General features: G+C 51.1%; 1 protein-coding gene across 10 annotated transcripts in view; it reads right to left on the bottom strand.

The window, feature by feature from the left end:
• Positions 1 to 22,629, bottom strand: part of AGAP1 (ArfGAP with GTPase domain, ankyrin repeat and PH domain 1) — a 552,763-nt gene that overhangs the window by 283,548 nt on the left and 246,586 nt on the right. For all 10 annotated transcript variants that reach the window (XM_043578237.1, XM_043578238.1, XM_043578239.1 and 7 more), the window contains one exon: positions 1,027 to 1,154. In XM_043578237.1, the coding sequence (XP_043434172.1) occupies positions 1,027 to 1,154 (128 nt within the window). The remainder of the gene's footprint in view (positions 1 to 1,026; positions 1,155 to 22,629) is intronic.

The following is a 22,629-nucleotide window of genomic DNA, read 5'->3' as shown; positions in this document are numbered from 1 at the left end:
CCTATCTTCTCGTGAAGTCGTTTTTTCCTAAGAAAAGTGACTTAAGAAAGAGAAGTCTCTGTCATTTGCTTTAAAAATGGTGGGGAGCGGGGCGGGGGGGAGTGAAAATGTAATTATTTTCTACTTCCTCTGAAAAATGAAGGGCGTGGCTGAAACAACGGGCCCTATGGTTCCCTCATAGATCAGATGCTGAAAGAGCGTGGTTTTGTGCCACAGAACCCAATGCGCACTCTGAAAATGTGAACGCTTGGGGGAGGACATTTAAAGAGGCGCAGAAAATGACAGAGGCCTACGGTGGGGCCATCAACATCTGTGACTCCATAGGCCCCTACTGTAAACGCAATTACCTCCTGATTTCCCAAGGAACCCGAAAGCGTCCTACCAGACCCTCCCGCTGCAGCCCGTGCCAACGCCACGCCTGCCCAAGAAACGTTCATCGAAGACACGTAACGCAGGCAAAACCGGGTCCACGGGATCCTGAGCAGGCGGTGGGGCTAGTTCTTAAGTGACCGTTATTTCGTTTGCTTCCAAGTAAACGATTTGCCAAAAGGTTACTACAGAGAGACAGCGGTGTCTGGAGGGCCCAAGGGCGACGGCAACCAGAATGGAGGGCGGCTACCACATTCGAGCACGTAGTTGGGTCAGCCGCTGAGGCTCACCCACAACCGTTCAACCCAGAAGCGGACTGGGAGCAGGACGCACGCAGGGTAATTTAGATCACCAGCAAAGACCGCGGGGCGCCCTGGACACCTCGGGTCTCTGGCCAAGCCAGCAGGCCTCATAACACAGGCAGCGTGAAGACAGGCGACGGTAAAGAATGATGCCCATAAAACCCACTTGACCACGGCACTTTCCGAAGGAGACGTTCCCTCAATTACCAACATGCTGTTACTCATGAAGTGGAAAAGGAAAAAAAAAAAAAAAGAGGAAGAAAGAAATCCACCTCCGAACGGGCTGAGAGCACTCTAGGGACCGCCACGCGCCCCTCGGTTCGGACTTGCCTGCCCCCCCACCCCCCCAGCGTACCTGGCTTATGTGCACGGCAGACACCTGTGCGGAACAGACAGACGAGTGGCTTGGGGAGTTGGGCAGCGACTTGCAGGGCCCTATGGACAGCTGCTGCTTCTTCCTTGTGGCCACAATCTTCTGGGCAACTAGTGGATGGGAGACACAAGAGATCAGCGTGAGGCCGGCTTCCAAATACGGGGGATGTGGCAGAGACCGCGAGCTGTCCCTGTGGCCCGCCGCTCCCTTCCTCCGCAGCAGCCAGGCCCCTGGTTCCGGGCCGCGGCTGGCAGCAGCGAGCGCACATGTCCCAGAGCCTCCTCCACTCTGTCGTGCCGCCCCCTGACTAAGGGCGGCCGTCCCAGCCAGCGCTGGCCGGTGGGGTGACGGCTGGAGGGGCATGGGGCAGCTTCCAAGAGTCTTCCCTCAGAGGGCTGCCCTCGGCCCATTTCTTCCTTACATCTTTTCCCTTCTTGCTGCTTAAAATGCACATGTGTGAGCTGTAGCCCCTGCAGCCACGTTGGGGACAGAAGCTGTGATATCAAGAGAAGCTGGCCCCCTGGCTACACCAAAGGCCTCAAGAGCCCTGCCCAGACCACCTCGTTACAACGAAACCAACAAAAATACGCACCTGTCCCGTTCAAGTTATTCTAACGTGATTTCTTCCAGTTACTTGCAGCAAAAGTGATGCTAAGTAAGATAGGATCATTTAATGAACCCCCTCCCACCCGGAGAATCAAAAAACTGGGTTTTGGGGGGGGGGGGTTTGCACAGCCTAAAGAATTACTCTTAACTTTATAAGCTACTGCACAGAATTACTTCCGAGGACATGTAATTATATCAAAGACTTTATTTAAATACATCACCTCACACATTGGGAGTTTATCTTAATCAATACAAATCTAAATTCAACCAGCCATAGCCTCTCTTGGCAAATAGGCTCGCTGATAAAGCATGCCAGATTTAATTGGAAAGGAAGTCAACAATAAGAAAACTCTTCCCACACCAATAGGTGTCAGTACAGAATAACTATAGCCTTTGTTTGAATAGATGGGTGTCTTTGGGGACTGGCTGTAATGAAGTTCAATGGTATTCAATCCTTGTCTTGGGCCGGAGGGTGGCTATTTTGAAAGCCACCCGTGCAAAGGAACACAGCCCTCGTCCCCAGGGGTGGGTTCTAACACTGAAGGAGCACACGGAGTGGCGACCGACAGTTTCTTTTCCGAGTGAACAAAATTTTAATAAGGAACTGGTTTGCCCACCGCTCATGGCTCTCGTGGAAATGAACGATCGTGTAAATATGATTACGTCAAAGTGCAGGATATAAAAAATGGCTCTTGGAGACGAAGCCGCAGCTTCATTAGTTACAACCCACCTCCAAGAGGCCTCCTATCCTGAAAGGATGATATCAATTAATTTATCTTCCCGCAGTGTATTGATCATAACCTTCATCAGCTAATCATGTTTAAATTACAGAGGAATATCGCAGCATTCTGTCATTTCAAAACCATTGGCGTATTGATCTGGGGGTCTTTGAAGACATATATTAGAACATTTTAAAAATCATTACGTGAACTCAAAAATAAAATCTAAGCTCATATTCCAACAGCTGCAAAACATGTGTCATTTGGGTGAAATAAACTTCCAAAGACCAAAAGTAAGCAGACTTAAAATCACGATTGTTTGGGTGATTGTTAATGTCCTTCTTTTTTTGAGGGGAGGAAGCAAAAGGTGTGGCGGGGGGGGGGGGGGGGGGGACTGATTATCAACGATGACGCGCTTTTGTCTTCTTCCCGGCCTCAGAGTTGCTGTTCAGCTGGATGACCACAAAAGGTCTAAGGGCTCTTTGGGCTAAGGGCTAAGCTCTTTGAAGAGCTCTGTAGACATTTTCTCTAGATGATTTCTATGCTAAGAGGAGAGTTGAGAAACTCTCTAAGACAAGTCAAGTATGTTACAAAATCTTCATTTTGTGAAAATCCAAGTGCAAATGAGTGTTCTACCTCTTCCGGTTGGAGGCTGGAGGGAGAGAGCTCGTGGCCAAAAAGAACATTTCTACAGTGAGGCTTCTCCCCCAGTGCCGGATGGCTGTACAAGGCCAAAGCCACACATTAGGTACTAAAATTCTTCTGTCCATTTAATTGTGGTTCTACCACATTAATTACATAAACTGAAGCTACGACTTCTAAGAACTGTAGCACCTTTGTTTTTTCTTTACTAGAACTTTTATTCACGTTTGTTCAATTTCCCCATAATTTCTGTGGCCTTCCTGCCTCCGTAAACAAACGGCAAAAGGAAATGGTTTACAAATATCTTGTTCTGAAGTATACAGACTGCTTCAGAGCCTAGGATAACCCATAAAAAACAGGGCGGAAACTGAATGCTGAACAATGAAAGCAGGTGACTCAGAAGAACACCAAGAGGGAAAGGGGAAGGTGCAGTGACGGTCCCGTAAGGTGCGGCCATCCTCCCCCTCCATACTGAAAAGCAAAATCTACCCTACGGTTAACTGCTCCTACGGTTACTTGCTGAATGTCCCAAGGATGCGACCCGAGGGGTAATGTCCCTGAGTGCCTCGCTTCAATACTTTGCCAGGTGAATCGTCCAGGTGTGCAAAAGCTGGAGTGACCACTGTCTGCTAAGACAGTGAGACGGTCCATCCCTCGGATCACCTTGCCAAAGTCAGGGTGAATTCACAAGAGCTACCCCCAGGGTAGCCGGGATGGACCGTCTGAGTGGATGAGCCCCCCTCCCGAAGGCAACGGAATACCAGCCGGAGTGAGGCAGCACTCTCCTGAACTGCCGTCATTAACTACTCGTGATGTTTACCACACTGAAGTGTTAACAGATTTAAAACATGAGTATCACCCCAGATGACAGTGGCTGGGCAATTTTGAACTGAGTTTTTGTCTCCATGTGCTTATTCAACACATGGAGTATCTTACGTGTTTTAAATAAATACGTGGATGTGGGGACGCCTGGGTGGCTCAGTCGGTTAAGCGGCCAACTTCGGCTCAGGTCATGATCTCGCGGTTTGTGGGTTCGAGCCCCGCGTTGGGCTCTGTGCTGATGGTTCGGAGCGTGGTGCCTGCTTCGGATTCTGTGTCTCCCTCTCTCTCTGTCTCTCCCCCTCTCATGTTCTGTCTCTCTCTCTCTCTTTCAGAAATAAACATTAAATTTTTTTTTAATAATAAATAAATAAATACGTGGGTGTGAATGAGAGGATAAACCAATCACTTGAGCTATGAATCTGGACTCCTTATCATCGGGAGGTGATGCTTCCTCAATTTTGGTGACATACGTTACCAACCTTGGTGACATGAGCTACACCTGAGTCCTAACCAGTGTCACCACTATGTAGTGAAACATTCGCTCTCTCACCAGACGCTGCTAACCAAGTTCCTTAACCACTGGATCCTTCAGTACCAAGACTCCGTGTTGTTTTAAAAGTCACTTCTGCCATCACTCGGAAATTTTATTTGGATGACACAGATATCCCTTAACTAGGGTACCCGTAATCAGGACGTAAGGAGTGCCCGGGGGCTGGTAGTGGCTCTTGCTCGATGTGAGTGACCACCCAGAGATCACTTTTTAAACCACACTCTTACGCAGACATTCATACAGGTATTTCCGTTCTTCAGTATAAAAAGATGTTTACTGAAGAACTTCAGCAACGGTCAGGGCACCTGGGTGGCTCATGTGGTTAGCGTCCGACTTCAACTCAGGTTATAATCTCATGGTTCGTGAGTCGGAGCCCTGTGTCGGGTTCTGCACGGACAGTGCGAAGCCTGTTTGGGATTCTCTCTCCCTCTCTCTGTTCCTCCCTCCCTCCCTCCCTCCCTCCCTCCCTCTCAAAATAAATAAACTTAAAAAAAAAAAAAACTTAAGGAAAAAGAAAAGTGAGTGACACATTAACTTTCTCCACAAATTTAAAATTTCTTATCGGAAAATGGTAAAGGGCACCCTCTAATTAGCGGTAAAAATAAAACTCTCCGATAGTTCCCAAATAAGACTTCATTAAATCCTGGCACGATGCCCCATTTCTGCTTTGACTTTATTTTTTCAATCATTCACACTGAACGAGGAGACGAATGTCTGGTCACCGTGGGAGTCGGTCCCGCCCCTCACCCCGCGTGTCCTCCTTGCCGTGGTGGCTTCCATCTGGACGATGCACCGGGCAGTCCCCTCCGAGAGCTCACTCAATGCCCACAGGCCCTGGTTCCACAGATGAGGTCAATAAAGCAGACAGGGGGCTGAGCCGGTGGCAGAGCTGGGGTTCCGGGGCAGCGAGTGTGGCCGCGTCACGGCGGGTGGCAATGCCGCCTGGCGACGGAACGCGTTACCCACCAGCGTCCCCACGAGACTCTACCTCTCCCAGGACAGAGTCTATGCATCCTTTCACTTTGCGTCCTCACTTTCTCCACAACTTCCGCTCTTTGTTTGGATGGCAGATAAAAGAGAGCCAGCGCGGTGACTGGCACCCAGGAGCTGCTTGGCCGAGGCTGGTTCATCGCGCTGTTGGCCGAGCTCCATTTCCAGTCAGCCCTCCCCCAGCACGGACCTCTCTGGAACGTCCCTCTGCTCTCTGAACCCTGCAACCCGGCTCCTGTCTCCACCCCCGGGGGCTGAGCCTGCCCCCCTGCCAAGACCACCGGCGACTGGCTGACCAGAGGCCGCCGTCTCACTTGACCTCCGGGCAGCATTCGGCATTGCTGAAGGTTCCCTTCTTTCCTGAGTCATTTGCGTCCTCCCAGGACGCCGGCTTCCAGGCGTCCTCCTCCGGCTGGAACTTGTGTTTCTTAGCCTCCCTCTCTGGCTCTTTAAACGTGGGTGCCTCTAGACTGCCTTCCTTAGCTTTCTTTGACCTCCGTGCCCTCTGCCGGGGCAGTCTCCTCCATCTCAATGCCAAAGGCTCCCCAGTCTGAACCCCCGATGCTTTCTAGAACGGCGTATCCAATTACCAACTGCATTTCTCCCCGGGAGAGTCAGCGTGGCCCAACCTGAGCCTCACGCTCCTCCCACCAAACTCCACGACTGTACCGCCACCGCAGGGGACACGGCAGATTACTGATTCTACCACCGGAATCTCCCACTCTTCATGGCCACTGCCTTGGCCCAAGACCTCGCTTTTCCGTGGCTGGTTACTGAAACAGCTTCCCCAACAGTCTTGTTCACTGCAGCCTCCCCTCCCCCCCCCCCCCCAAACACACTACACGGCGTCTGTTCCAAAGGCAAATCTCACCCTGGCCTTGCTCTGTTTATGGTTCTTCGAGAGCTCCCGGAGGACGCACATTATAAGCGAAATTCCTTAGCAAAATGGGACTGTTTGGTGTCTCTGAGGAGAGGACTCTCCACTCCAAGTTATTTCCTCCCACAAAGACAGATTCCCACTGCCCGAACACTCCTGGCCTCTGAACGGGCCCCCCTGTACAGACGCCCGACTCCTGGCAGCAAGCTGTCCCTTCTCCCCCCTCCAATCTGGGGGCCTGTGGGCCTGGGGCTCGGGGGAGGGGTGTGGGGCTCCCGTGCGGCGTGGAACCTGCCGGGTAACACAGCCTGTTTCCGGTTTCCACAGAAAGACGAGCCTCGTTTTCCCAGGACAGCTTTACCAGTAAAAGCTAGCAACTTAACCTTCTTCATCGTTGGTTCAGAACCCGAGGGAGGACAAGGATCCCTTCAAAACCCAGCCTCATGGCCAAGCCACGCAGGGCTCGCCACAGAGGTCACAAGGCGCTGGGGGCTCGGAAGGCCGCCGCACGAGTGGTCGCCACCGTCCCGGGCATGGCTCCCCCCCTCCTCCAACTCCTTCTCAGAAGCCACACCTTCCCCCTCCCCCAGGGAGCCTGCCTCTTCCGACCATCCAGATGGTCAATGGAGGCCCACACCCCCGATACGCTCCAGTGCCCGGGTGGCTCCTGGGAGGGTCCCCACACCGTGAGTGAGCACCGCGGAGCGCGTGGCGGCATGCACACGCACGCACGCGCACACAACTCGCGTGAACGCAGTCAGGGCCGAGTTAAAGGGCTGCAGCCTACTTTCTATACCCCTGGATCCCTAGCGCCTGGCCTACGGGATTGTCAACAGACGACCGTGTAATAAGCAAGCCCGAACCAGGCATGTGATGCTTCGCAGCTAAGTCTGGCCCCCTGCTCTCCACTTGTAGAGAGATTCCGGGGGCCAGGGGCCACCCGTGAGCTCCCTGCACGGCACCGCCTGGCTTCTGCAACATCCACAATTAAGCACCTGAATTAAGCTTTTTTGTTTCATTGACGATTATGACATTTTTGGCATAGTCCAATACATGTTAGTAAATTTAATCACTGAAATATCTCCCCCGTTTAGATGATTTGCTTGAATTAATCAATGAACGGGAACTCTTCAGGCAGCACCTACAGGCCAGCAAAGTTAGGGACCGAGGCAGGGGGAGAGGAGGATGACCTGGCCCCTCGCCTCAGCGAGCTCCCCACTCCAGGAACTTCGTCACCCCACGTCGGCGGTTCCCATTTTCCCACCAGAGATAGGGCCACGGAGGACAGCCTTGTCCCCGGTCCCTTCTTGACTCGTGATCCGCTCAGACCCCCAGCAGAGGTCCCGAGTGACCAGGCCCCAAGGTGGTGGCGTCCCTTCACCTCCCCTCACCCCGATTGCTAGGTGAGCAACCAGCCAACCGATTTCACAAAGCTCTGCTCCTAAATCTACGTTATTACGTCCTTCACGACATGGCTTCTGCTACCTGAGTGCCGTCAATCTGGAGTAAGCGCCTCTTCTGGAGTAAGCGGGGCTCTAGGGTGGGCCCCACGCACTCGGGCTATGTTGGGGAGCAGGGAGTGGGGAGCACTGGGGGCTGCAGCCAAGGATGGCACCTTGAAAGCACGTTGATCTGACGACACTGAAGAGCCCCAGTGAGATGCCACATGGATATTTGGTAGAAATTGAGCCAAATTTGAGGAAGCAATGTGAGACGGGAATTGAAGTACGCATGATGCATTTCATAAGAATAGTCTTTAAAACATCTACAACAGACACACTTACAAAAATTAACCAGCAGGGCGCCCGGGTGGCTCAGTCAGTCAAGTGTCCAACTCTTGATTTCAGCTCAGGTCACGATCTCACGGTTCTGGAGTTCGAGCCCCGCGCGGGGCTCTGTGCTGACAGTGTGGAGCCTGCTTGGGAGTCTCTTTCTCCCTCCCTCTCTTTGCCCTTACCCCTTGTGCTCTAAACAAATAAATAAAAAAAATCAACGAGCACGAGGTTCTTTTTGTTGTTGTTGTTGTTGTTTTTTAAATTTTTTTTTTTCAACGTTTTATTTTATTTTTGGGACAGAGAGAGACAGAGCATGAACGGGGGAGGGGCAGAGAGAGAGGGAGACACAGAATCGGAAACAGGTTCCAGGCTCTGAGCCATCAGCCCAGAGCCCGACGCGGGGCTCAAACTCGCGGACCGCGAGATCGCGACCTGGCTGAAGTCGGACGCTCGACCGACTGCGCCCCCCAGGCGCCCCGTGAGGTTCTAATTCTACTCCAGGAGAAGTATTTTGAAAGCACCGTGTGAGGATGGGGCTTCGTCTTGGCCTCTGGTGCTACCACCCCAAGGCAATGTCTGCCGTACCGTTCACGGCTGTTCCTCTGGAACCGTGAGGAGAACCCCCATAAATAATGGAAACCACCAGGGACCGTAAATCTTCCAGGAACAAATAAAAGATCCTCTAATGTCTCAACTCAGTGTTAAATTACAGTTCGGTGATCATTAAACTATCTTATTAATTAAGAAGAAATTAATTACCAAATTACCTATGTACTTCTGAATTTGTGACTTCGTCGGGAATGAAAAGAAATCGGGGGTGGGATTTTTCTCACTGTGAAGATCTCCAAGTTGGTGAATGTTACGGGAGGCGTGTATTCCGTTTTGTTGGCGTCCCTGTTCCCAACTCTTAGATTTGTTTCCACGTTATCTGAGTTTGAGTAGAGGTGAAGCTATGCCAGAAAAACAAGTATAATAAAAGAGAGAGGGGGTCAGGGAGGAGGGCAGTGAGGGAGATGTGAGCTCTTGAAGGCCTCTTGGGTTGTCGGATGCTTGATGACGTTAGTGAACCAGCAAGAACCACGGCCTGGCCTGGTACCAGCACACCTGTGGAGACCTTCTAAGACAGTGGATCAATTCCACAGGGCTCCAAACTATTCCGGAAATGCTGGATACCGAGCTCCATTCACCTTCCTAGGGCCAAGGTGTCCCCGACACTCGACAGGCACCGGCCAAGCGGGTCAAGGAGCGAGCAGACGAGTCTCATGGCGGGTGAGAACGTTAGGAGAAGGCAGTGGGGGCAAAGCTCAAAGGGGCAACCGCATACGCATGTTTAAGGGTCTCGTACGCAAAGAGGAGTGAGCAGTGTGGACTTTATCCCTGAGGCAACAGGGGCCAGCAAAACACTCAAGGAGCGGTGACGGGATCTGTGTTTGAAGGACAACTGGTGGGGAACGAAGTCTCGGGTCCTGTCGGTCTGGACGTGACCAAGGGAGCGTGGGGCTGTGCGGTGGGCGAGGGGCTGTGCCAGAGTTGCTGCGGCCAGGACGCAAGAGCCTGGCTCCCGAGGCTTGGAGCGGCATGTGGACCTTCTGGTTTGAGACTCCTCTCCGAAACTGCTGTCGCTCTCCTTAGACCTGGTTGACACTCTCACAGGGTACGGAACTCCAGGCTGGCCGTGCATCCTATCGCGATTCAAAGCTACCAGAAGGAGCTCTCCTAAGGGGATCTAAGCTCAGAGATAGGGTTTAGGGAAACCTCCACAGTTTAAAAACTTTCAAAGCAGCTGGGGACACAGGAACTACTCTAAGTTACGGTTCCTGAAACGTGAGTATATTGTTCCCTGTAGAAAGACAGCCTGGGGGCGGCCTAGGTGGCTCAGCCAGTTAAGCGCCCGACTTCGGCTCAGGTCATGATCTCATGGTTGGTGAGTTCGAGCCCTGTGTCTGGAGCCTGGAGCCTGCTTGGGATTCTGTGTCTCCCTCTCTCTCTGCCCCTTCCCTGCTTGTGCTCTGTCTCTCTCTGTCTCTCACAAAGAAACAAACATAGAAAAAAATTAGAAAGACGGCCTGGACCCTGTTCCTGTTTTCTGACATACGTTAGATCTTCCCGGTGGCACGGGTGACCCACAGGGGAACTGGTTATCCTCAACCTAGCGAGGCTTTCACCTTTTCTGCCTCTACCTGGAAGACCACCCCACTGCTCTCTCGGAGGCTGATGTGTCCCATGCCACCCGCCGTCTGCACCGACACTACACCTGTCATTCCGTAAACAGGCTGATGGTTTCCGCGTTCCACCAAAACAAACCACAAACCACCAGCAGAGCTTTCTAACCGTAACAAATAAGGAAGGAGAGGTACCCCGTAACTGAGCAGGTCACAAAAGTAATTTAGGGGTGCGTGCAAAGTACGTGCCCTTCTACACGCCTGTTTTGTTTCCTTGTCAGTGACAACAGGACAGGCTCTGGACAAGAATCACCTGCTGGCAGCTGTGCCCTAAGTGAGTCATCAGGAGAAAGGGTGTGGGTGTGTGTTGGGGGGATCCTTTATGACTTACCTCATGTGTTCCTCGGCACAAAGCATGACTATATCTCTATTACATTGAAGAAACGCTGCAAATCCAAAACAGGCCGTGGTTTAAAAAGCCGAGGTCGCTTTTGCAATTTTTTTTGGAATGTTTATTTTTGAAAAAGAGAGAGACAGAGCGAGCATGAGCAGGGGAGGGGCAGAGAGAAAGGGAGACACAGATTCCAAAGCAGGCTCCAGGCTCCGAGCTGTCGGCACAGAGCCTGACGCGGGGCTCGAACTCACGAGCTGTGAGATCATGACCTGAGCCGAAGTCGGACGCCCGACTAAGCCCCTAAAAAGCCAAGCTCACTTTTGTTTCTTCTGGTGAAGCTCTCAAGTTTGCCATGAAGTAATGAACTCTGAATTCTTAATCTGAGATTCAGTTCTTGTCTGTATTCTTTTTATCTCGTTGTATTAAAACAAATTTATCTTCATTTATGTCGCAATTACCTATTAGGCTTGTTAATTTGCTGGAAATGAAGCTATTGTTTAATTGCTCCTATTAACAGGGGGATTTAAACGCCGACTGTAATAAACAGTTACCTTCAGGACGGAGCAAAGTCATGGCTGCCGACATTAATTTCAGAATTTCAGAACGAGGGGGGAAATTTCTACCGTGTCCAGGGCAGCTGGATTGCTTTCTCGTTTCACCGGAAGTGAAAGGACAGATTAAGAGAAGCTCATGCTGAAATAAACGTGGTCCATTCAATGTTTTTTATACACCTATGTAATTCCCATATAGAGTTGTCAGCTGTGGCCAGGGGGACATCAAATCCTCCCGCAGGAAACACGCCTCTCTTTTACGCATCTCTTCACAACACAACCGTCCACTAAAAGGCGAGTCCCAATGTACACCTGCCAACGCGAATGTGAGTCCCACAGCGGCCGCGCACACCGGGGACGTGAGCCCCACGGGGGCCGTGGACACCGGGCCGGTGGGCAGCGGGAACCACGACGCTAACGGCCCGCTGGGTTCTAGGCTCCGAAGGACTCAGGGCTCCCGTGTCCAGCCCCACGGACCGCAAACACTCACTTCTCTGAGAAAGAAGTGTCGATCTATCCCAACACCGTATCGTCAAATGTCTTCCAGCTGGTGTTGGCTTCAGGCAGTCTGAGCATGGGGCTCCCGGGGCTCAAATGTGCTCCTATCAGCATCTGGCCCCAGGAGAAAAGGAGCGCATTCCAAACGGCACTGCCTAGAGATCCCCCCGCCCCCAAGACCGCACCTCAGGCTCTGGCCTGCCCCCTGTGCCAAGAGAACAGGACGGTTAGTTGTGGACATTCTGGGGGATCCCCCAGCCGCTCTGTCCTCCGCTCGCCACGTGCCGTCCGGTCTTCCGTCAGCCCCACGCTCGCAGCCACGCTCTCTCCAGCTGACGGGCCCCTCCAGCAGCCTGGTCTGAGACCTTCACCACATCATCCCTCGTCCCCGTGCAGGCGGCTGGCTGGTTCTCCTCTCCATGCACCTGCCCACTTTAGAGCTTCCCCAGGTCCGCATCGTCCTCAGGGATACGGGAGGGTGTTCATCCGAGCCCATCTCCAGCGGGAGGGTGCTCTCCTGTGTCTCCGGCCGGCGGGCCAGCACAGGGGGTTTAGAAGGGACACCACCACCCCCGGCATCTGGCATGAACGTGGTGCTCGGCGAATGCCCAGAGAAGCAGGGCACCAGGCTGGGATGGCCGTGCGCTCCCCAAAGCGCCGGCCACGCAGAGTAACTTGCGCTGCTTAGCTCCCCGGGGCCCCCGGGGTCCCCCAACGGGAATGAGCACCAACGACCCCAGGGGTCACTCAGGAGGAGCAAAGGGAGGAAGGAGGCATCCCAGTTCCGCCCGCCCCCCCACTGCCCTCTGCTACCCCCTCTGCCAATCACTCACGCTTGGGGGGTGAGCCCCACCCCTCAGGGCACAGGTGAGGATGGGGTGAAACCCGAGAGGCACGCGTGACCCGGAGGGTGTGGCATGGACACCAGTGACGCAGGAGGGCCCCCAAACACCCCCGCTGATGCCCGAGCACTGACCATGCCATGCTCGCTCTGGGGGGCTGGGGAGGCGTCCCCACCAGGCTCTACGGCATCCCTACTCACTCTCTGTTTATTCCTTCATTACGTCACAGAGCAACTAGTATGTGCCAGGCCGCCTGCGGGACGGGGGAGGCCGTGCCACCTGCTGGCCCCACCAACGACAGCGGTGACCGAGCATGGCCTGTGCCCTCCCTGTCAGAGCACCCCCGGCGGAGAGACCGTTCAGGCAACTTTCCAGGACGTTTCACTAAGGGGTCAAGAAGCAGAGCTCGAAGGTCTTGGCCTTGGACCCCTGAAAGCCCCCCTCCTAATCCCTGTTCCAGAATTCGGCACGGCATTCCGGGCACCCGAGTGTCAGATCCCTGACAGCTGTGGGAGCACGAACAGCTTTGAAGGAAGGCCCATGTTCAGAGTGGAAACAACGTCGGGATAATTCTCAGAAGGGAAATCCTGAGAAATTACAAATCCTGCAGGAACACCAAAGAATCCTTAAAAGCAGGAAGAATCTGGAGAAGATGGCCAAGAAGGCACAAACCACTAGAAGCATCACACCCACGGGCGGGCAGTCAGAAGCACGGGATGAGCCCGCCTTCCAACAGACGTGGGGACGGTGTGGGGCCGCTGGCTCAGCGCTCAGCCAGGAGGAGGTGGAGAGTCTGGGTGCCGACGAGCCACAGCCAGGAGAGGCGAGGGGGCCGCTGCCGACCACGCGTCCCAGGGCTGCTCTCTGAACATCGCCAGAGCGAGATGCTAGGTGGCCGGAGCTGGTCCCTCTGGCAGGTGTGGAGACTCGGGCAGGGGGGCTGGGATGCCGGCCGGTCACCTGGACCTTGTGGACAGAGGGCCTTCTCCTTCGGGACCTCGCCAGCTCACAAGAGCACTGTGCTCTTGTGCTATTGTGGGGCCCTAAGACTACAAGGCTGGGCAGCATTTCACTCAGCGTCCATCTAGCATTCGGTATTATTACTCCACTGAATCGAATACCTGATCATTAATAGAAGTCAGCAGGGCCAGAAAGTAGCTACTGTAGGTTAGGTTAACCTGAAACACAGAACAGAGGAGCCAAAAGCATAAACTAGAGACCTTCCAAAGAGGGAAGCTTTCTGGACTAGGTCACTAGGATATTCCCCCCCCCCAAGACCTCGGTCCACACAGTGGACCTGATTAGAGTCTAAACAGACTCTGATTAGAAAACATTCCAAATGCTACAATTAGAGCCAGTGCAAATCCGTTCAAAAGGCCGAGAGATGATTAACTTTCTCTCTCACTTACCCTCACGTTGGATGCGAATCAGCGTCTTTCAAGACGAGGCCAGTGAATATCCCAATAAATTGGCAATACAATTTAGATGGCAGGCAAGGGCCTCCAAGATAAATGGCTTAAACAAAGGGGGGAAAAATGAGCCTGTCACTTCTTCTCAACTCATCAAGCTGTCTTGCAGAGAAAGTTGATGATTCCGGAACAGAAATGGCTCTGACACCCCCTGCAGGTGAACGCTCACCCTGGGATTCTTCTCCCGGCCCGGCGAGCCTCACGCCTCTCTTGCGGCACCGGGGACGGCGGCGGGACGCACCGTTCAGACCCACCCCCTTTTAAACCAAATGACGGGCCACGAGACAGACCGAACACGGTTCGCGTGCTCTTGACAGCCTCAGGGCCAAAGCGGGTAAAGCAGGGACACCCGAGGACGCGGCGTCCCACGCAGGACTGACAGAGAAGGACAGAGACCGCAGGACGGGTTTTTAAAACACAGACACGGGGAAGACACCGCCCAAAAAATGAGAAGAGCATGAAACTGATCGTGCCGTTACTCAGGCCCAAGAAACCGCAGCACAGTTTGAAGAAGAGGAGAGGAGGGGAGGGGCAACAAGGACCAGCCAGAAAGGGCCCCAAACGAGAGGATGCGTAAGACATCCAGGCCACGTGCGGACGCTGCAACCAGGGAACCCGAGACGAACACAGGGACGTACCGCCACCGGGTTTCTTTTCCCGAAGTGAACAGAGTTTGATTAATATTGGCCTCGCCCAATTTATCGGGTCTAATTTGCTTCCTATTTGGAGATGCAGGTTTAAGGAAGAGAGAAAAAGGAGCTTAGACACCTCTCTAATCTCCCGGTTTGCCACAAGCACGCTCCCCGTCGGAGGGCTTTTAACTTTCAAGAAAAATGGACTTCTCTATCACAAGTGAATCTGTTTTCCTATTTCCAGAAATAATTATCCTTACAACAATCTCCATAAAAAAGACATTTCCCTCTTAAAGTGGGAGAGGAGATGTCTGGGCTGGAGCCGGAGAAAATTATTCCTCTCCCCCGGCTCCGTTAATAACGAGCCAGCGGTGGTGGGCCCAGCACAAGAGGCCTTCAAACAAGTGACAGTGACACACAGGCTGAATTATACAATGTAGTGTGATGCAATTAGGAAGAAGGATGATGTGACAAAACGGATTTCCACTTGGTCTTCAACGGGGCTTCGTGCATTAAGTCATTGTAACGTTCTCCCCGCCGCCCATCAATTATTATTATGTAACTAGGACCACCACCCAGGAAACCCACCCTTTCAAATGTGCAAGATTCCTTCCTTCCGGCAAGTCTTGCCTTTTGTGATACCACAGCAGTATTAGGCATTTCAGTTACATGCCTTCGAGGGCCCAAACAAAGAAATGGTATGACAGTTTTATTTAATTAGCAGAGAATTCTGGAGAATTCTTTCCCACAGATCGTGGCTACTGAAGAGTTAAGCGTATCACGTAGAGACACTTTCTGTGTAAGGTTTTTTTTGTTTTGTTTTTTCTCTAACGAGAAATTAAGTTTATCAATTGCCATTGTAATTACTCACAGCACCTCAGGTAATTAAAAAGGATCTAAATCTAATTTTATTTACATTTAGAATACCTGAGGTCATCGCCGATCAAGATTTCATGTTTGTGACTAATAATGTTTAAGCGTTAATTAGAGTCCAGCGGAGAATACGGATTGATTTTGAATTTGTAATCTGCCGTGATTTAGTGACCGTTGAGGAAGTTACACTATCCCTCTCCGTTACCGCCAGTTTCTATGAATTATTGAAATTCTTCCAAGAATCATACATGCATTTTAATTCCAGACTAAAAAACCCATTTAATTCATCTTAAAAAAAAGAGAGCTCACAATGACGTTGCACACCTCCATCTGTGGGTGGGAAAGTACGTCGCATGAAGTTTAGTTTCTTTGGACCCATCTTAACGTAAAATACCTTCAATAATATTTTATATTTTTTTTAATGTTTATTTTTTGAGAGAGAGAGAGACCGAGTGTGAGTGGGGCTGGGGCAGAGAGAGAGGGAGACACAGAATCCGAAGCAGGCTCCAGGCTCGGAGCTGTCAGCACAGAGCCTGGCATGGGGCTCGAACTCACGAACCGGGAGATCACGTCCTGAGCCGAAGTTGGGACGCCTGACCGACTGAGCCACCCAGGCGTCCCCCTGCAATGATATTTTAAATGGAACGACCCGTGTTTTGATTTTTTCCTCCTAAATTTTTCTAATGCAGATTTTTAAACCTGCCCCAAAAGTTGAAAGAATGACTGAACGCCCATCCACACACCGCCTGGATTCTCTAACTGTAACATGTTGCTACCGCGGCTTTATTACATACCCACCCACCGAGCCATCCATCTTCGTTTTTGATGCATTTCTAATCCGTTGCAGACATCGGTTCACTTCACCCCGATGCATTTCAGCATGCGCATAATTAACTCACTCATTAACTGGTTAGGGTTCCTTTTTTTTTTTTTTTTTTGAGATGAAACACAGGTACCATAAAAATGCAGAAACCTTAGTTGTTCCATTCCTTGAGTTTTGACAAATGTCATAGAACTCAAATCACCATGAAGATTCAGAGGCTTCTATCCCCTGGGGGGGGGGGGGTGGTTCCCTTGCACCTCCACCCAAAGCAGTCCTTTACTCTCACTTCCTCAAAGCCATCCTTCTGAGTTTTTTGGCCAGAGAGGAGTTTTGCCTTTTGTGGAACTTGATATAAATGCAATCATCCACTTGGCGGCTCTTCACGTTCTGTGGATCCATCCACACTCACAAGTTTTCCAACTCACTTCCTCACCGTTGTGCCAACATACTGGAGTCCTGAGAGAGTCCCGGCGAGACACAATGGTCCTTCACTCCCTTCTCCCTTAAACAGGTGCCTAGAGAAGACGGTGATCTCCTACCACAAATGACACCTGATTACCATCGACTTCTCTGGGCCAGCGAGGGGGAGAAAGGGACTCAAAGTACCTATGTTTTTAGAACAATAAACCTATTTCTAAATTTATCTGACCTGGGGGATACGTGTTAGCTGCAGAGAAAAGTTTATAAAATGACCCTTTAGGTCCTAAGCTCGACACCCTTTCTCCTTGACTCAAAAGTATTGTGTCACCCCACCCTAAGAACGTATCCTTCACTAACACGAAACTAAGGAATGCCGTCCTTGATGTCCTCATGGATCAAACTCACCAAGAAAAATGGCGCTAGAAAAACGCATGGTGGACACATTGGACCCAAGTCACAGAATCACAGACTCAATTCTCACACGGCAACCAGCGGGTCACAAGAAGTTATCAGCTGGATCCCAACAGTTTAAGAGGTTAAAAACTCAAAGGAAGTCCACACGGCGATGGCACTTACAGCTGAGACAGTCACCTCCTGTCCGATACCTACTGTACTGTTTCGGGATGCACAGAGCCTACGCTTAAGAACACAAGCAAGAGGCACACCTAAACTTCAACACATTCCCAGGTTTATCTTAGGCTCAAAAGAATTATGAAAATTAAATCCACAATATTGCTGCTTCAGCACCACTCAGGGGCAGTATTTAAAGAGAAAGGAAGTGATGGCGGGCGCCTGGGTGGCTCAGTCAGGTAAGCATTCAGACTCTGGATTTCGGCTCAGGGCGTGATCTCAAGGTTGGTGAGTCCGAGCCCCGCGTCGGGCTCTGTGCTGACAGTGTGGAGCCTGCTTGGTTTTTTTCTCTCACTCCCTCTCTCTGCCCCGCTCCCCATTCTAAGTAAATAAAAAAGCTTTAAAAAACAAATAGAAAGGAAGTGATGGTGACTTCTTTATTCAAAGAAGGCAGACTTTACCCCTGGGGTCTGAGGTCCCTCCACTGATACTGGTACACATCACACCACATCTATTAACAACAGGTATGTGGTATGTTCACAGACAAGCTTTTCTAGTGAAGCTTTTGGGAATTCATTTTAAGAGGAAAAAAAAAAACCCAACACGGATAGATAAAAAGAACTCGAGTGTATACTGGTTAATAACTCAAATCATTAATATCCACCTCCAGAATTAAGAGAACTTAATTTAAAAGGAATATCCTCTCTTCACCGAAGACCCTCAAAGTACATCTGTGACCGAGAGATGTAAGCAGGAGGCAAACTCCAGCCCAGGAAATTTAAAAACACTAAATGGTAACGCTGTCAAAGGAAGTTTAGAAAATCTGGGTACTTATTTCCTTCCTCCAAAAAGCTACAATACAAATGAGAAAAGATAACAGTATTGTCTTTCGTCTTTAAAAAACAGATTTCTCTCTTTTTCCTTAATATGTATTTTTGAGGGAGACACGGCGAGACAGAGCATGAGCAGGGGAGGGGCAGAGAGAGAGGGAGACACAGAATGCAAAGCAGGCTCCAGGCTCCTCCGAGCTGTCGGCACAGAGCCCGACGCGGGGCTCAAACTCACGAGCCGTGAGCTCATGACCTGAGCTGAAGTCAGGCGCTTAACCGACTGAGCCACCCAGGCGCCCCCAGATTTCTTTCTGATGGGCAAAAACACACCAAAAAGATGAGGAAAAATATAAAGCGTACAGCAGGGAGCTCTATCCTTCAAACGTATTAAAGAGGCACCTGACAGAGGCTTTGAACCAGATGCACAGGAGGCAGAGGATGACACTGTGCCCTGTACCTTGCACTGGGGACACTGTCCACGGGGGCACCCCACCCACCCCCTGTGGCTCCCCAGGGCTGCAACTAGACCCTCCGGGCGGAGCCAGTCCCGCCATCCAGTCACACGCCTTCCAACGACAAATCCACGCCCGACAACAGCTGGCCGGCAGACGGCCAAAGGAACCTCATTGTATCCCTGGGTCTAGAAGGGGAAGGAGAGTATCACAGCGGCCATGATTCACGAATACGAGCCTCCTTGATCCTAGGAAAGGAAGGCCACAACTTGTCCTAAATCAAAGGCATTCCATCAGAGAAAAAGACATCTGACGAGATTAATTTACATCTCAAAAGCAAACTGGTGATGGGAGCCGTAATTTGCTGTGTTTGTATTTTTGAAAACCGCTGCGCGGCGGGCTCGGGAGCACCGGATGCTACCCTTCGTGAGACAGCTTTCAGGTGCCTGAAGCCCATTAACACTGGGATTAACAAGTGTCCACGGGAAAGATGTCTGCATTCGGAAAGCATGATTTAGTCTCCTATAAAGACTCGACTCTGCATTGGAGACTTTCTGGCCTTTATAAGCGTTTAGCTGCCATAACATCTATAATTCAGCCCAGAAAAGGCATCATAGAGCATTTATTATAAATCTTACAGAACATATAAGGCCCCTTTGCACTTCAATCATTTGCTAACAGTTACAATAAGATTGTATTAAAAATTTAAACTGCCCTACTTAAGCAATTTACCTTCAAACGTCCATTTCCAGGGAATGAATCCAAGGGATATGAATGTCGAACCCTTGGTCAGATTTATTGCACCAAAGAATATTTCTCCTGATATAGCTCTGATGAGTGAAGGCTAATGACTTTAGTTTTATTACTTTTTAAGCACTTAATGGGAAAATTTAGACATTTTCACAAGACTGAGCTTAAACAAGAATGGTGCATTTAAAAATGGCAGGCGGGAAGGGCTCTGTGAGATTACTTTGGACATACCCAGATTAAATACAATCAGAGGAAATTTTAAGGCGACGACTCAGATCGCAGACTTGCCTCTACCGTTATTAGTATGGGTTTTTTTTTGTCTCCCCCTAACGTCTTAAATATTTCAGAGAATATTTAGCAAAGGGTAGCCAGAGAGAATTTTATTATTACACGTGTAAAATTTTAAAGCCATTTAAAAAACCCCACAGTATTTAATTTTTGTTTCCACACTCATAACCACCCACCATAGGGAGGTCACAGAGGAAATGCCGTAATTATCTCTGTGTAATTATCCACGCCCTGGCGAGGAGCGACCGTTTCTACCACCAACCACACTGTCAGCAGGCAAATTATCTTTAAAGCGTTCAGAAGCAAATCTAAAAGTTTTCCTTTACTTGAAGTAATTTTTCCCCCTAACTTAAGCCCACAGCTGTGATCCCTCAGATTTCAATTAATGCCGAGGCAGTAATCCTATCAATCACCAAGGACTATAAATTTCTTATCTTTCTCATTAACTACACCGTTGCACGGCTTAAATATAAACATACCTTGCCACAGGACTGTAAATTATTCGGCAAGCGCGACTCTACCCACCGTCAGAAGGGGTGGGAATGATTTCAGCAAATCCGTGGTGCACTTGCTATGCTAAAGCTGATTTACACGTCTCCAAAAAAATAAAAAACCACCGAGATTCCCACTGACAGCGGGTCTCTTTGAGTTTGCTTATTTGGCTTAAAACCGGTAATGACCTGTCTTTATTAGTATTACTAAGTTTTATGTGCAAAATCCAATTTTCTGTGGAAATATATTTTCCGCTGTACCTGCCAATAATATCCTGCGCGGTTACCTGTGGCTATTAATTTTTTTAGGCCTAAATTCTTCAACTTACTTCGAAGGCTGTTTAAAAAAAAAAAAATCTTGACATAAAATTGGGCACGACCGTATCGAGAGATGGCAGACATGGGGGTTGGGAGGGACACCTCCCCCCCCCACCGCGTGGGACCCACTAGCTTCTTTTTGTCAGGCTGGCGTGTCAACACCTTTACCCTGAGCCTTACGTGAGCTGCCCTGTGAAGCAGTCTCTAATGACATGGCGTAGTCCAAACCTGTCACGAAACACAGGCTACGGGAGTGCTTTTCCGTAACACTCGGAGCAGGGTTCGGATTTGGCCCGTGGCGAGGAGTCGGAACGTCCGGCAGCTGACCAAGCTTCTGCCACGAGGTCCCGGTTCCCTATCACGTCCACTTTAGGCCTGATCTAGTTCATCGTACCTTTCAAGTTGAAATGGATGTGGCGCGTTAACTTCCCACCTCGGGCCTGCACAGCCCACGGGTGGATCACTTCACCTGCAGGAAGCCCGGGGCGGGCGTCTCTAGCCGGGACACTGCTGCCACCTAGCGGTGCCCTGAGCCGCCTGGGCTCTGGGCCCACAAACCTTGGAGACCCGCAGAAAGCCGCCGAGTTCTGACCTGTTTTCCGGGGCAGCCGATGATGCTACTGAAAAGAATTTCAGGCGAAGAAGCCAGGACGAGACACATCGACTTCACGCGGTGTGAAGAGACGAAGCGCACGCCGTATTAATCGCCAAGCGTTTTCAGATTTCAGACGCCCCAAGAGAAGATGGGACAGAAAAGGAAAGCCAAACACCAACCTCCAAACCAGACACAAGCAGGTAACTCTGACGGTAGGTGACTTACGTTTCAGTAAAGCTGTGACTTGAGGAAGGAAGGAAAGAAGGGAGGGAGGGAGAAACCCAATCCCTGACGTTCCTGGAAGGATTTCCTTCCCTGAGTGCCGCAGAGACCGTTCATGAGGCCCCCGGTGATTCTTTGGTAACGTACTCCATCCGCACTCTTGGCAAGTAATTACTGATCCCTAACGAAGGCGGTAAGTGCCACAGGAAAGAGCATGGGCGTCCGAGCCAGACATCCGGGTGTCCATCTCAGCTCGGTAACTGAGGCCCTGGGCCCACGGCGGGCGATCTAGCCATTCGGTGACTCGGCCTCTCTATCTGTATGTGCCATAGGCAGAAGGATCACCATGGTGCCAAGGAAGACGGCGTGGCACTGGGCACACGGGTTCGAGTCCGAACACGGACCCTGTTCTCACGGGGTCTCAGTAGGTACGTCGCACAGATCATCCTCGGCACTGGGCTTGCCGAGACCCTGGTTCCGTTGTCAGGATCTGCTCTGGGCATTCTGCCATGACTAACTCACAGGTGCTCTGTGTCACCCCCGTTTACCAGCTGAGGAAACTGGCACCTTGCCCGGGTGCCTGCGCTAGGGGTTTCCCTCCAAGGACCCAACTTTCCTGAGAAAGTAGCACCAGAGCGTTGGCCTCCAGGACAAAAGGAAAGCAAGGCTGGGGGGGGGGCGGAGCCTGGAATGGGGAAGGGGAGGAGCCTGGAACACAGGAGCCCAGATGCAGACACCAGTCACTGATGGGGGGGGAGGGGGGAGGAGGCGTCTATGCCCCAGCAAAGCCGGGAAGCTGAAAAGACATCAGGGGCACCCTCTGATTATATGTTAATGTATTATTTTTTTAAACTTCTTTAACTTTTTTTAAACGTTTGTTTAATTTGAGAGAGACAGACAGTGTGACTGGGGGAGGGGCAGAGAGAGCAGGAGACAGAATCCGAAGCAGGCTCCAGGCTCTGAGATGTCAGCACAGAGCCCGACTCGGGGCTCAAACTCGTGAACTGTGAGATCATGACCCGAGCCGAAGTCAGACATTTAACCGACTGAGCCCCCCAGCTGCCCCTGATAACACGTGAATTTAAAAAGCCCCTCTGGCCACACTGGGAGAAGGACTAGGGGAAGGACACCTACTAAGCGTACAAAGTACAAGCAAACCTGGTCGACGGGCGGTGGCTCCAGCCAGGGCATGGGGGTTGGTGGCCACACGAGACACGTGACCAGACAGCCACGTGGTCAAACCAACACACCTCGGTGACTGGGCAGGAAGGCAGAGAGAGGAGTCAGAACGTGCCCCAGCCGTCCAGCCTGAGTATCGGGGTAGGCGCACAGGGACCCCGGCACGGAAGGGGCATGTGCTCAGCAGGAAGTGCCTCTAAGATGCCCAAGAGATGCCAAGGAGACAGCTGATGACTGTCTCAAGC

This window comes from Prionailurus bengalensis, chromosome C1, assembly GCF_016509475.1.
Source record: "Prionailurus bengalensis isolate Pbe53 chromosome C1, Fcat_Pben_1.1_paternal_pri, whole genome shotgun sequence".
NCBI lineage: Eukaryota > Metazoa > Chordata > Mammalia > Carnivora > Felidae > Prionailurus > Prionailurus bengalensis.
Note: the sequence above shows the minus strand (reverse complement) of the source record. Positions and strands in the feature narration are given on the sequence as shown.